We start from the raw sequence: 15696 nt of genomic DNA, 5'->3' as shown, positions 1-15696 counted from the left end.
GTGAGTTGTGACAAGTTGACAGCTAAATTTTGAATTTATAGGAACAGATAAACACTGACTTACCAAGCACTGCTCATGTAAGCATAGAAAATATGTTTTATGTGTATACATGTATTGTTTAGAAAAGGACATTTTGTTTAACTGCATTGAGCATTTTATACTTCGGGAAGTCTGCCTTGGGCACAAGAAATCCAAGAAATCATATATCGACAACTATCAGAGAATTCCCACCTTCACAATAAAGGGTGCTATGCTGCTAAGAACCAAAGGGTTGGAACTGTACAAATTATAGTTGGTTTCTGGTTACTGGCCCTTCCTATCATAACCCATGTTTGGTAAAAAAGAAATGTGTGCTTAAATTGGCGTCCATTAAATGTGTGCAAAAATTCAATTTGTCCATAAACAGAGCAATTTCAGTAAACCAAATACCGTTTAATCCACAACTAAACAAATCAGTTTGTAAATAAAAAAAGTTAAATTATTATTAGATTATTTTATAAAAGAATTGATTAACTCGGATGTGGATTCAAAAGATTTAGATTTGTGAGAATCAATTTACTTATGGACAAAACAAATCTAGTTTTCACTGCTAAATATAACTGCAAAAACATATTTGGCATATTTGTATGCCAAGATGTGAATTTTGTCATAGTTGTGGAAACATGATTTATTGGAGTCCCTATGCCCAAGGAGGACATTCTAAACTCCAAATTGAGATGTGCAAGTGATACACAACAGTATCACATATATATTAGTAAAACGTGGAATAGGTGTTAGTAGTCATGTCTTATCTACATATATTTATTAATAAGTCAACACAAATATGAAACAAGTACTAAGTCTTGTTTGATCTTGGATTAATAATGAATGTCATTGAAACATTATGCAGTAGTAAAAATATTAAAATCTATAATAAAGTTCAAATAAACAATGAGCACAATCCATCTGTGGCAAAGAAATACATTTTCATTGTTGTCCTTATATCTTTGTAAAAACCATTACATGTCACAAGCACTATTATATGTTTAGATTGTTATATATCCAAACAATGTTCTGATGTGAAATTATTTATTGTATCTACTTTTTTTTTTTCAAAATAATCTTGAAAACTTATGTAAAATATTGAATTACTGAATACCTCCTTAAAAAGCAATTTCCAAATTGGTGTTACTTCAACTTCAATGGCATTGGGACCACAAACACGCCTCCTACAAAACATAATGAATAATTAATATTACAGGGTTATTCATTAAAGTGAGAATTGAAAAAGGAGGTCAAAATAGCCAAACTGGAAGCAATTTCTATGCCAGCTATGCTTTCAGTTTGGCCACACTGAACACACAGCCTCAGATTGGGAATTCACATTGAATTTGCTCCACATTGACATTTTAGTAAATAGCCTTGTCTATATTTCAGTTACATTAAATATAATTGCTCAACTAAATAATGTGTTGATATGATATTTAGAGGCATAATTTACAGACTAGTCATCCTAGAATTGCCATAAATAGTGATGTCCCGAACGGTTCGCTGGCGAATAGTTCCTGGTGAACATCGCGTGTTCGGGTTCGCCACGGACGGCTAACATATGCGATGTTCGGTCCGCCCCCTATTCGTCATCATTGAGTAAACTTTGACCCTGTACCTCACAGTCAGCAGACACATTCCAGCCAATCAGCAGCAAACCCTCCCTCACAGACCCTCCCACCTCCTAGACAGCATGCAATTTAAATTAATTCTGAAGCTGCATTAATTTTTTTTTTTGGTCTTTCAGCCAAATGTACTAATACTAAGTAAAAATTACTTAGTATTAGTAAATTTATGCCCCTACTTGCAATACCGCGAGTAGGGGCATGTCTATTAAACAGTTAGCGCAAAAAAATAATAATCCATCTTCACCCGGCGAGGGCTCCGTGCAGACTGAGCACTGCAGGGCGGGGGAAGGCTTATAAAGCCTTGCCCCGCCCTGCAATTAGGCTCAGAGCACTCTGATTGGTGGATGTTCGCGACATCACTAGCCATAAACTGTAGCATTTTATTAGTTGTATGTGACATACAATAAATACACTGTTGATATAAAGTTTTAATCAACATGAAACCTTAAACATAAAATAATGGAGTTCATTTTTACAATTTTATATGGTATCAGAAAAACATAATGTTTTTTTTGATGACACCATAACAAATTCTATTTTCTGTCCTACAGTTTAAGGAAGAGGTTACTTTTTAATACTTTCCATACTATTACCCCCATCTCCTGCATTGGCTCCTTTCTCCTTATATTTACCATTCTGGAAACTTGGATTGCAAATGAAATTGTCACAGCACAGCAAGAAAAGTAAATTAATGTTAAAGGGATGCTCCATGCACCATTATAATTTCAATGTATTTGATTAATTTTGGCCTCATTAGTATGCTACATTTCTCTGCATGCCTCAAATATTTATAGTTAATAAAAGGCTTTGCAGAATGCTGCACCTCAAGCTTGCCTCATTAGTCACACTACCTCATGCCAAAAAACTTTTTTGGAATGCATGCACACAGTCTCACCCCAACAGCAGAGTTAGTAGCTTTTAATTTACAACTTGCAAATATACTGCAAACAGGTAGGGATATCAATACTATAGGTCACCGTGGGTGTCCTCTCCTTCTAATGCAGATTCTTTGTAGTTCAGTTCATTCAGTACTGTCAGTAGCTGAGTTGTGTGCATACGTTTGATAAGTATTTTTGAGTGAGGGTGTGTGTCTAAAGAGGCAGGCTTATGGTGCTTATTCTGCAAAACATTACATTTTCTATGTGAAAACTATAATGATTTGAGTATGAAAAACACTACATATTAATGAGGCAAAAATCTATCAAACATATGAAAGCAAGAGCACAACACATTCATAATTGTACCATTATGGAAGTGTATGTGTAACATTTTCATGCCCAGGCATCACTGAATACATCTGATGTCCAATGGAAAATAAAATAGTTCTGATGCACATTTATAATAAATGCTTTAATGCATTTATTGAAGTCTGTATTAATGTACATGCTAATACTAATGGAGCATGTAAGACTGTCCCACAAGCTAGGATCTGACATTGAAAGCAGCTGTCAAACTACTGAGAGCCATGTAATAATAGAAAATTAGATCTGAAATTTAAATACCCCTTTTTTTAATTATTCGAAAGATATAGCTTTAAAAGAATGAATCAAGGAAAGAATAAAAATAGGCTGGTTAAATTTATACAACCCAGTGCACCGTATACAGGTGATACTCGAAAAATTAGAATATCGTGTAAAATGTCATTTATTTCAGTAATGCCACGTAAAAGGGGAACTAATATATGAGATAGACACATTAGATGCAAAGCAAGATAGTTCAAGCCGTGATTTGTCATAAGTGCGATGATTATGGCTTACAGCTCATGAAAACCCCAAATCCACAATCTCAGTAAATTAGAATATTGTGAAAAGGAGCAATATTCTAGGCTCACAGTGTCCCACTGTAATCAGCTAAGTAAGCCATAACACCTACAAAGGTTTTTGAGCCTTTAAATGGTCTCTCAGTCTGGTTCAGTAGGAATCACAATCGTGGGGAAGACTGCTGACCTGACAGTTGTGCAGAAAACCATCATTGACACTCTCCATAAGGAGGGAAAGCCTCAAATGGTAATTGCAAAGGAAGTTGGATGTTCCCAAAGTGCTGTATCAAAGCACATTAATAGAAAGTTATGTGGAAGGGAAAAGTGTAGAAGAAAAGATGCATAAGCAGCAGGGTTGACCGCAGCCTGGAGAGAATTGTCAGGAAAAGGCCATTCAAATGTGTTGGGGACTTTCACAAGGAGTGGACTGAGGCTGGAGTCAGTGCATCAAGAGCCACCACACAAAGACGGATCCTGGACATGGGCTTCAGATGTCGTATTCCTCTTGTCAAGCTGCTCCTGAACAACAAACAACGTCAGAAGCATCTTACCTGGGCTAAAGAAAAACAGACCTGGTCTGTTGCTCAGTGGTCCAAAGTCCTCTTTTCTGATGAGAGCAACTTTTGCATCTCATTTGGGAACAAAGGACCCAGAGTCTGGAGCAAGAATGGAGAGGCACACACTGCAAGATGCTTGAAGTCCAGTGTGAAGTTTCCACAGTCTGTGTTGATTTTGGGATCCATGTCACCTGCTGGTGTTGGTCCACTGTGCTTCATTAAGTCCAGGGTCAACGGAGCTGTCTACCAGGAGATATATTGGAGCACTTCATGCTTCCTTCCACAGATGAGCTTTATGGGGATGCTGACTTCATTTTCCAGCAGGACTTGGCACCTACCCACACTGCCAAAAGCAACAAAGCCTTGTTCAATGACGGTGGGATTACTGTACTTGATTGCCCAGCAAACTCGCCTGATCTGAACCCTATAGAGAATCTGTGGGGCATTGCCAAGAGAAAGATGAGAGACATGAGACCGAACAATGCAGAAGAGCAGAAGGCCACTATTAAAGCATCCTGGTCTTCCATAACACCTTAGCAGTGCCACAGGCTGATAGCTTCCATTCCATGCCGCATTGAGGCAGTAATTGCTGTAAAAGGGGCCCAAACCAAGTACTGAGTCCATATGCATGCTTATACTTTTCAGAGGTCCGATATTGTTCTATGTACACTCCTTGTTTTATTGATTGCATGTAATATTTTAATTTATTGAGATTGTGGATTTGGGGTTTTCATGAGCTGTAAGCCATAATCATTGCACTTATGACAAATCACGGCTTGAACTATCTTGCTTTGCATCTAATGTGTCTATCTCATATATTAGTTTCCCCTTTTACATCGCATTGCTGAAATAAATGAACTTTTGCACGATATTCTAATTTTTCAAGTATCACCTGTACATGTGAAAGCATGACTGTCAAAAGTAGGTATAGTTATAATGCATGTTTTGCTAATTACTGCAGTATTTTCTGCGGAGAAGTGAAGATGTATATTGGACAGTGGTGACACAGTTAACCATGGTGCTTTAGGTCAAAGCCCTCCCAGTTGGTGCTTGAGGAAACGTATCCATGGACACCAAATAAAAACATAAGTTGACAAATATCACTAATATTGAACTTATGTTCCTCAATCACCCTGATAGCCTCTACGTAAGCAATCCACTCTTTAAAGGAGGGTGATGCGGGGGACTTCCAGTGGGCTGGGATTAACACTTTAACTGCATTAAATAAAATGAGGAACCAAAGATAGGGTATCACATCTTAACGAACATGTTTTTTTAATGTTATTGTGATCCATAGCAAATTTGGACCACCCTTTTTAATGAAATAATGCATTTTTACTTACCTTTCATCCAAAGCCCAGCAGTCTCATCCAGGCTGCCTGTCCTCCTCTTCTCAGATAATCCATCTGGTTGATCTTCGGTCTATTCCAATGTTTCTCATAGAGAAGTACTGAGGACCTACTGGGCATGTATGGTAATCGCACAGAGAAGTATTGAACCCAATGCTTCTCTGTGAGGATTCCCATAGCTGGTTATATAAAAATGCAAAAAAAAATTATCTGAAGCTACTAGACTTGTGCATGGAAATCTGTTTCTGCCTAGCCACTTAAAAAAAAAAAACAAAAAAAACATACCAGATGCATTTGGTGTCAGGATTAAAATCAGTGCATTAGCATCTGAACCCTTTACAAAGTGTATGATTTGGAATATTTATAAAGAACCAATTAAAAAAAATTTGATCTGCATGCACCTGGCTGGATGCACATTAGCAAATTATTAACTTGCCCTAAACTTGCTAACTATCTCCCTTACAGCCAGGGAACCAGAGAGCACTACCTGCTGCTTCAAGGCAGCCTAAAGGCTATTCCTAACAGGATTCCCCACTCGCCCAAGGTATTCCTAGGTTGTCATAGAGCGGACTGCAGACACTGTAGCCTGTGCTAACAACTATCTTACCCCCTCCAGGGGTACCTCACCTACTAGGGCTTACACTATATCCCTATTTACCATAACCCTCAGCCCCATTTGGCCAGATTCCTGGCAATACTACTATGCTTTAGTCCGCTTTATGACTATCTAGGAATGCCTCGGGCGAGTGGGGTGTATTGCTAGGGATAGCCTTGAGGCTGCCTTGAAGCAGCAGGTAGTGTTTCCTGGTTCCCTGGTTTTAAGGGAGTTAGTTAGCAAGTTTAGGGCTACGCAAGGTGTGGGTTTGGCGTGTCCTTGGAGTTTTGCTCTCGGCAATAAGTTACACTTTCACGCCCCGTGGGGCACGTTTGTACTTGCTCAACTAGCCATTTGGACTTACTGCCTTTTTCCACACTAGCATTGTAGCCTGTGCTAACTACTACCCTACCATTTCCAGGGGTACCTTACCTACTAGGGCTCACACTATATCCCTATCTACCATAACCCTCAGCCCTTTTGGCTAGATTCCTGGTAATATTACTATGCTTTGAGTATGACATATTTGTATGCATCTCTGTAGTGACCTTTCTACCTACTGGTCTCTAACATTTACCTACTGCATGTGTTCTAGTTAACACTAGTGAGCACTTACCTCACTCACTCAGCACCCGTGAGTCTCCAATCTCACTCACATACACACCTCATTAGGTGCATTGCCCTTTGGCTAACAGTGAAGCCAATTTTACTACTACATATAGATGTTGTTCTATTAAAGGGTTCAATACCCATGTCTTTTTCATTATATACTTTCCTAGTATACTTTTTTGTTTTATGTTTGTGCTCTCCCCTTTTCATTGTGAATACTACTACCTAAGGGGTATAGAACATTGGATGAGCAGTCCCCCACCTTCATACATCTTTTTGTATGGTGGCCGTTCTGTTCATTCCTTTCTTCTCTCTTCAATTCCCCCTGGGGTTAAGCCCCCTATACCCCTTGTAACCATTTCAGAGCTTGGGCGGCTGATCTTTCCCAGCATCCCATACCCTCTGTTTCTTTTTCTTATACTTATATTGAGCAGGTTTTAATACCTATAGGTTACACATCACTGTGGTACACACTACTACATCCACCATGACAGGCTTTCTCTCTAATAGACAAGATTTCAATACCTGGTGTAGGGATGCAGAGAACGTCTTTTCAAACGAGTCATTAGTCAATGAACAATCACCTCTGGATATAAATCAGTCATTCAATTCCATGACTAAATTGTACAAACAGCAAATTCGGACATGTTGGGAGATCTCATCACTAGAAAACTACATTAGAAAGGAGATGATACCAAGGGGTTTAAGGGTTCGGAACATTCCAACAGCATACACTGATAACCCTGACTTCATGAAAGAATGGGAAACGACAGCGGGGCTATGTTCCAAAAAATTCATGGAGATTATCTGCTCTTTTGAAAAAACTAAATTAGAAAATACCAATCAGAAACTGGGGGAAGAGATTGAGAAACTCAATCAGTTTAAGGATGAAGCCACTTTCTCCAGCTTAGAGAACAAATTGAAACTAAATCTGGACAGATATCAAGAATCTATTAAGTTTAGAAAGCATCAGAAGTTCATCAGGGACTCTAGAGACTACCTAACAGGTAACATCTACAAATTTCCTAACCGACGGTATAGACAGAACTCTGAGAACAACCTGACCTCAGAATATGATTCTTCGGACACCGACTCCAACCCAGCACCCTCGAACTCACAAACTGTAGCTGCAACACCCAGTGACGCTAGCAACCCACGTAGCATTCTTAAAAAGGGGGTTGATTTTTTAGAAATAGGACACCAGGAGGAATACCCAAACTATCGGACTCGTTACCAATCCAGAAATCAGGGAGGGAGAGACGGGAGACGGGGGGAGAGAGGAAGAAGGAGACGGTACTAATGAATAGATCCACTCCCGTGCCCACCAGTACTCCAAATCTACAGGTGATCATCCTCTCATCCGTTAAGCTTGAGATGCCTCACTGTAGGGTACTTGAAAAGGGCCTCTCGTTTGTTCCCACTCCCTCATTCGACAGGTTTACTTGGGTCAAAGACCTACACTTGTTCGTGAGAAAACTGGCACTACACAAATTCCACGAACTCAGCAAAGAGAAGAGAGCCAGGTCTCTCGGTCTCTCTGTTGGAGATGTGGAATGTCTGAATAACCTTGTGGCCTTACTGGAGGATAATGATATCCGAACACCCCCAAGGTATACAGAACTAAAACCCAAGAGCCGCTTTACCCCTAACTTTTCACCCTTCAGGAACATCGACTTGTTCCTTGAAGCAATGAAACATGAGATTGATAATATAGCAACAACTAACTTTACCTCCATTCCTAATGAGAACCTTTCTCGCCAAGAACAGCAGGCTTTAAAATCTCTCAGAGATAACGACACCATCATTATCAAGCAGGCAGACAAAGGGGGTAATGTGGTCGTGATGGATAAACCCAATTATGAGAGAATGGTACAGGATATCCTTAACAATAGGGACACTTATACGGTTCTTCATTCGGACCCGACCAATGCCTTCTTAAAAAGCTACAAAGAGATTCTGGACGGGGGACGCAGTGGAGGGTTGCTATCTGATGAGGAATATCGCTTTATCCTCAATCCCTGCCCTAAAATAGCAACCTTCTACTGCCTCCCCAAAGTCCATAAAAACCTCCAGAGCCCCCCCAGTCGCCCCATTGTTTCGGGGATAGACAATCTAACCCAAAATGGGAGCCTCTACATTGACCGCATTCTCAGACCGTTTGTAGAAAGCCTTCCGTCCTATATTAGAGATACGAAGCAGGCTCTACATCTTCTCTCTGACTTACATATTTTGCCTACGTCTAAATTGTGTAGTCTTGACGTTGAGGCTTTGTACTCTTCTATCCCACACCAAAGGGGTCTGGAACATAGCAGATACTTTTTAACCAAAAGGGGTATGGATCATCAGGCACACACTGATTTCACCATTAATCTCCTCGAGTTCATCCTAACACACAATTTCTTCCTTTTTAATAAGAAGTTCTACCACCAGGTGAGAGGTACGGCGATGGGCACGGCTTGTGCTCCGTCCTATGCCAACCTCCACCTGGGGTGGTGGGAAGAAAAAATCAGGACCAGTAGTACACTATCACCTTTCATGTCCAAAATCACATCATGATATAGATATATAGATGATGTCCTGATCGTCTGGCAAGGCGATGCGGATGAATTCAACCAATTTGTGGCCCTCCTTAATACTAACGAGGATAATCTCAGATTCACCTCGGAATTTGGGGGCCTCTCTCTGAATTTTTTGGACTTATCAATCTCAATTTGCGGGGATGGCACCGTTAAAACAACTCTCTTTAGGAAACCGTCCGCTTCAAACTCCCTTCTTAAATGGGACAGCCACCATCCAAGGCCCCTCAAACAGGGCATTCCGACGGGTCAGTACCTCAGACTCCGACGGAACTGCTCAGATATAGGAGACTTCCAAATTAAAGCTAAGTCCTTACGGCAACAATTCAAAGCAATGGGTTACCCAAATAAGTGCTTGAAAAGAGCCTACAAAAGGGCTCTACTGACAGACAGGGAAGAACTCCTGTCGGACTCAACAAATGCCAATCGAAGCACGAATAAAAGTATTCGGATGATTGGCACATTCGACACGGGATGGAATGCTATAAAGGAGTCTCTACAAAAATTCTGGCCCATCCTCCTTAAAGATTTGCACTTGAAAGAAGTACTGGGTCCACGAGTTACTATTACAGCTAGGAGGGGAAAAAACCTTCGGGATATGCTATCCCCCAGTCACTTTACTGATAAACAGAACCCCCAGATTTCATGGTTGGGGCGTCAAATACCAGTAGGCACCTTCCAATGTGGAAGGTGTGTAGCGTGCAAATTTATCTTAAGGGACTCCAAGAAAGTCTGGGACAGTGAAGCCAAACAATAATTTCAGGTTGCACATTTTTTCAATTGCAACTCGGCAGGGGTGGTGTATCTCCTCACGTGCAGCTGTAAGCTGATGTACGTGGGAAAGACATTTAGGCCTCTTAAGGAACGCATAAAAGAGCATGCGAGATGCACTAAAAATCGCGTTGAGACCCCCATCTCGAGACACTTAAAAGAACACCACGACGGTTCATCAAGAAATATACGGTTTTGTGGTCTTGAGTTAGTTAAACGTGAGTACAGACGGGGTGACTTTGATAAAACCCTGCGCCAAAGGGATGGATATACAAACTTAACACCCTTTCTCCTAAAGGCCTGAATGAAGGTTTTTCCTTCTCCCCCTTCATTTGATTTATCTTGATATATTTTACTGACAGGCTATGACCCAATATCCAACTATGGTCAGCGCCCATTCCTCTCCCCCCAGGCTTTTCAGCTGCATACATTGAGGACTATCGTTTCTCCAACCTCATTAGGTGTCCTTCTCCACCACTGCACCTACAGTTTCTTGTCTTCCCCCTATTATCAAGGTTAGAATGGCCTTTGGTGCTTGCACATAATGTGATGTCATATAGTATTCAGAGAATTTATAGGGGGCACACATTCATACATTCTTTTGTTTCTTCTATTATTATCTCTTCTTTCTCATTCTCTTTCCTCTTTTTTCTATCTTTATTTTTATTTATCTAGTATTTATTACTATTTTTTTAGGGAGTCTGCTGTCTACTGTGATACCCACTGTATGTTGAAAACGTAATTCGAAACTTCCTACCCGCCATCCTTGGCCCCTACATGAATATAGAGCTCCTCTCTGAGTTTTACAGTGTGGCTGCCTCACCGGGGCTCTACAACCCCATTACTAAAGATCACCTTTACGATATCAGCAGCTAACATTATGATACACAAGGTTACTTTCTAGTCGTCCCTTTAGTTAACACTATAATTATATTTACTTTTATTAACTTTCCCTATGGCGGCGATAGATAAGATGACATTTATAACTTTTGCAACATTCCCTGCAGAGATGACTAGATGCTCTGCCCCCTTCGTGTCTCCCAGTACATGATTGGGCACTGGAGCTATGACGCTCCCTGGAGGGGCGGGTCCTAAACGGTACTCCTGAGAGAGATACCGAGCTCGCCACCCACGTGGGGCGGCTCGCGCCTATGTCTCCTCCCCCTCCCTCCCTCCCCTACTTCTGATTGGACCTCGGGAGGCAGTACGATGATGTGTTCACTATGGGCGGAGCCGAGTTTAGCGATTGGCGGACGGGGCCCTAGAGGCGGGCCTTTCCACCTTTTTAACACGGACAGGTAGGCGGACTTCCCTTAGCTCTTGACAAAGGCGTACCCATACGCCGAAACGCGCGTCGAGCATTACAGAATGCCGATGCATTCCTGTTTCATTTCGTTTTGTTTATTTTTTTGATCCACTTTGGTCACTTTTATTTTCCTCTCTATGACTCTAGAACACTAGCAGTCCGCTCTATGACAACCTAGGAATACCTTGGGCGAGTGGGGAATCCTGTTAGGGATAGCCTTTAGGCTGCCTTGAAGCAGCAGGTAGTGCTCTCTGGTTCCCTGGCTGTAAGGGAGATAGTTAGCAAGTTTAGGGCTACATAAGGTGTTGGTCTGGCGTGATCTAGAAGTTGCTGCTCTTGGCAATAAGTTACACCTCTACGCCCCGCGGGGCACGTTTGTACTTGCTCAAGTAGCCATTTGGACTCATTGCCGTCTTCCACACGAGCACTGTAGCCTGTGCTAACAACTATCTTACCCCCTCCAGGGGTACCTCACCTACTAGGGCTTACACTATATCCCTATTTACCATAACCCTCAGCCCCGTTTGGCCAGATTCCTGGCAATACTACTATGCTTTAGTCCGCTTTATGACTATCTAGGAATGCCTCGTGCGAGTGGGGTGTATTGCTAGGGATAGCCTTGAGGCTGCCTTGAAGCAGCAGGTAGTGTTTCCTGGTTCCCTGGTTTTAAGGGAGTTAGTTAGCAAGTTTAGGGCTACGCAAGGTGTGGGTTTGGCGTGTCCTTGGAGTTTTGCTCTCGGCAATAAGTTACACTTTCACGCCCCGTGGGGCACGTTTGTACTTGCTCAACTAGCCATTTGGACTTACTGCCTTTTTCCACACTAGCATTGTAGCCTGTGCTAACTACTACCCTACCATTTCCAGGGGTACCTTACCTACTAGGGCTCACACTATATCCCTATCTACCATAACCCTCAGCCCTTTTGGCTAGATTCCTGGTAATATTACTATGCTTTGAGTATGACATATTTGTATGCATCTCTGTAGTGACCTTTCTACCTACTGGTCTCTAACATTTACCTACTGCATGTGTTCTAGTTAACACTAGTGAGCACTTACCTCACTCACTCAGCACCCGTGAGTCTCCAATCTCACTCACATACACACCTCATTAGGTGCATTGCCCTTTGGCTAACAGTGAAGCCAATTTTACTACTACATATAGATGTTGTTCTATTAAAGGGTTCAATACCCATGTCTTTTTCATTATATACTTTCCTAGTATACTTTTTTGTTTTATGTTTGTGCTCTCCCCTTTTCATTGTGAATACTACTACCTAAGGGGTATAGAACATTGGATGAGCAGTCCCCCACCTTCATACATCTTTTTGTATGGTGGCCGTTCTGTTCATTCCTTTCTTCTCTCTTCAATTCCCCCTGGGGTTAAGCCCCCTATACCCCTTGTAACCATTTCAGAGCTTGGGCGGCTGATCTTTCCCAGCATCCCATACCCTCTGTTTATTTTTCTTATACTTATATCTCCTATATTACTAATTACTAAAAGGTAGGTTTTAGACCTTTCCTTACACGCCCACCTGTTGCATGTCAGGCAAGTATTGAAAGAAGTGAGACTTCCCTGTCAGTGCTCTTATAGAGCCCTAAAGGAGTAAATATGGATTTTTTAATTTTTATTTACGAATCAAGTGTTGAGTTTTTTTTCTCTTCGCTAGCTGTGCTGCATAAATATGGATTTTAATTTAGACTTTTTGGGGGCCAAAGAAAAGAAGATTTAGAAGAAAGAAGACTTCTGATGGTATTATTAGAGGGAGTGGAATAGGTAAGCAGGTATTATTACTTTTTTTTAATTTTAAGGACTCCTTAGGTGGAAAACTGTTAGGTGGAAAACTGCACTAATTTGAGGGGTTGAAGAATGATATGTCCACCCCCCCTTATAAATGTTATTAGCAGTATTAGTAGCAATAGTATGTCTAAACCCTTCCTCTCGCTTGTAAAAAAAAAAATAATAGCATTCAGTGCTCAGATTAGAACCAGGGCTTTCGCAACCAAAGTGTATACACAGTATAGGATTCTAAATATTTATAAAAAGATCATATTGACCCTGGTAGGCTTTTTCTTTCTTTACTTTTAATGTGTCGGCTGGCTAGCAAATTCTGTTCTGTCTGCTCTGTCAAGGGTTTTTAACTAAGGGTTTTTAAGGGTTTTTAACTAGTTGCCTGCTGTCTGCTGTCTGCTAGCACTGTCAGTGGGCAAATGGTTTGGATTTTAACAATCCACTTCTGATTTTCAGCCATTCATCAGCGTTTGGTCTGGCTGAAATACTGACCATATTCAGGCTCATTTGGAGCTTTTTCTGCAAAATCTAGACATTGTTAAAATGCATTCTTAATGCCTTTGTAAAGCATCACAGTTTAGTGAATAACCAGACGGTCTGCCTGTGTGTGTGACTGTCTGCATGTCTTCTGAGAGCTCTTTTGTGTGAGGCATCATTCACATCAGGCAATGCTTCTTGTGAAAAGCAAACCCAGAACTGGTGTGTGTTTTTTATAGGGCAGCTGTAACCAACACCTCCAATCTCATCTCATTGATTGGACTCCAGTTGGCTGACATCTCACTCCAATTAGCTCTTGGAGATGTCATTAGTCTAGGGGTTCACATACTTTTTCCACCTGCACTGTGAATGTTTACATGGTGTGTTCAATAAAAACATGGCAACATTTCATTCTTTGTGTGTTATTAGTTTAAGCAGACTGTGATTGTCTATTGTTGTGACTTAGATGATGATCAGATCACATTTTATGACCAATTTGTGCAGAAATCCATATCATTCCAAAGGGTTCACATACTTTTTCTTGCAACTGTATATATTTTTAAATCATTATTAATTTAATAATTCTCCTATACAATCACTACACTTCTATACACACACTATACATGGATGACAGGGGATAGGGAGGATAGTGAAGATGTTTCGCACAGGGCGCCTAAAGGCCTAAGGCCGGCCCAGTGTAGTACTATGGGGTGATTTATTAAAGAGTTGTATCCTGCCAAATGGTGCAAATTACTAAAAGTGGGGCAATCAAGATGTAAACTAATGGAAACCAGCAGGCACATTTAATTGGTGACTCCTCCACTTGACATATTTTCACTGCTTTTCAGGACACAACTTATTGATAAATCTCATCCTAAATCACAAAAAGTGGAGTTATTAATTAATTTATTGCCTAGCATCTAAAATGTAAATACAGATTTACAGTGAAACATACTTTTGCAAGAATATTGTGATAATCCTGAAGATACTAATTAAGCAGCAAAGTAGATACAATATTTACATTTTACCATAGTTACTTCCACCATAAATATATTTATCAGTCATACAAACTATACAAACGACATACTGTTTGAGATGGATATCTAGACCAGATCTCATTCAACTAAAAATTAGGATCACGCCAAAACACATAAAAAACACGAGCTCCATCATGACACTACTTATGTAAAATGGGCCACGCATTCTGTGTCAACGAGTTCTTGTAAAATCTGCAATATGTTATTTCTCTCTCAAAATCGCAAATTCAATTGAATTTTTTTTTTTAGGAGACTCAGGTTTAGTCTGCTTGCTTTGCATAACAGAAATCTCAAGAGTCTGACAAAACTCTGACCCATCTTTTTCTTTATTTACACAAGCTACAGGATTTACAGGATGCTGAGAGTTTTAATGATTGTAGTGTGCAAATAGAATGTTTGTTTTACTCTATACACTATACGTCTCTAGATTTGAGACTGTTTAGCAATGTATGGTTTGGTATTACAATCATATTTTATACAGTTTTTTAAGACCATATTTCATGTATCTATCTCTATCTTCTATCTCTGATTGGATGTCCTCTCGCTTTCTGAAACTGAATCTTTCCAAAACAGAACTTCTTGTCTTTCCTCCTCCTAATATTGATCCTCCTCTGTCGCTCTCCCTTCAGATTGGTGGCACCCATATCAGCCCATCCTTACAAGCACGTTGTCTTAGTGTTACTTTTGATTCTGGCCTCACCTTTGAGCCTCACATCCGGTCTGTTGTCAAATCATGCCAATTCCACCTCAAAAACATTGCCCGCATCTGCCCCTTTCTTACACAAGATGCTACTAAAGAGCTTGTCCATGCTCTAGGAATCTCTCGCATGTACTATTGTAACTCTCTCCTAATTGGTCTTCCCAATAGCCGTATTGCCCTGCTACAGTCTGTAATGAATGCTGCTGCCAGACTGATTTTCCTCTCTAGTCGGTCCTCTCACACCTCACACCTCTGTCAGACCTTACATTGGCTTCCTGTATCCTAGGAGTCAATTCAAAGTGCTAACCCATACTATAAAGCACTGAATAATCTTAGCCCCTCTTATATCTCCTCACAGATCCATAGGTATGCCCCATCTTGGTCCCTCCGCTCTGTCCGTGACCACCTTCTGTCCGCCGCTCGTACCTGTACGGCCAACTCACGCTTGCAGGACTTTTCGCGGACGGCTCCTGTCCTATGGAATAACCTTCCTACCACCATCAGACTCTCCCT

The 15696-nt window shown here is 40.8% G+C and overlaps 1 protein-coding gene across 1 annotated transcript in view; it reads right to left on the bottom strand.

The window, feature by feature from the left end:
• LOC134586213 (probable cation-transporting ATPase 13A4) overlaps window positions 1-15696 on the bottom strand; it is a 130514-nt gene that overhangs the window by 53710 nt on the left and 61108 nt on the right. Inside the window, exon 9 of the mRNA XM_063441709.1 lies at window positions 1139-1208. Within this exon, the coding sequence (XP_063297779.1) occupies window positions 1139-1208 (70 nt within the window). The remainder of the gene's footprint in view (window positions 1-1138; window positions 1209-15696) is intronic.

This window comes from Pelobates fuscus, chromosome 2, assembly GCF_036172605.1.
Source record: "Pelobates fuscus isolate aPelFus1 chromosome 2, aPelFus1.pri, whole genome shotgun sequence".
NCBI classification, from domain to species: Eukaryota; Metazoa; Chordata; class Amphibia; order Anura; family Pelobatidae; genus Pelobates; species Pelobates fuscus.
This window is presented reverse-complemented; position numbering and strand designations above follow the sequence as displayed.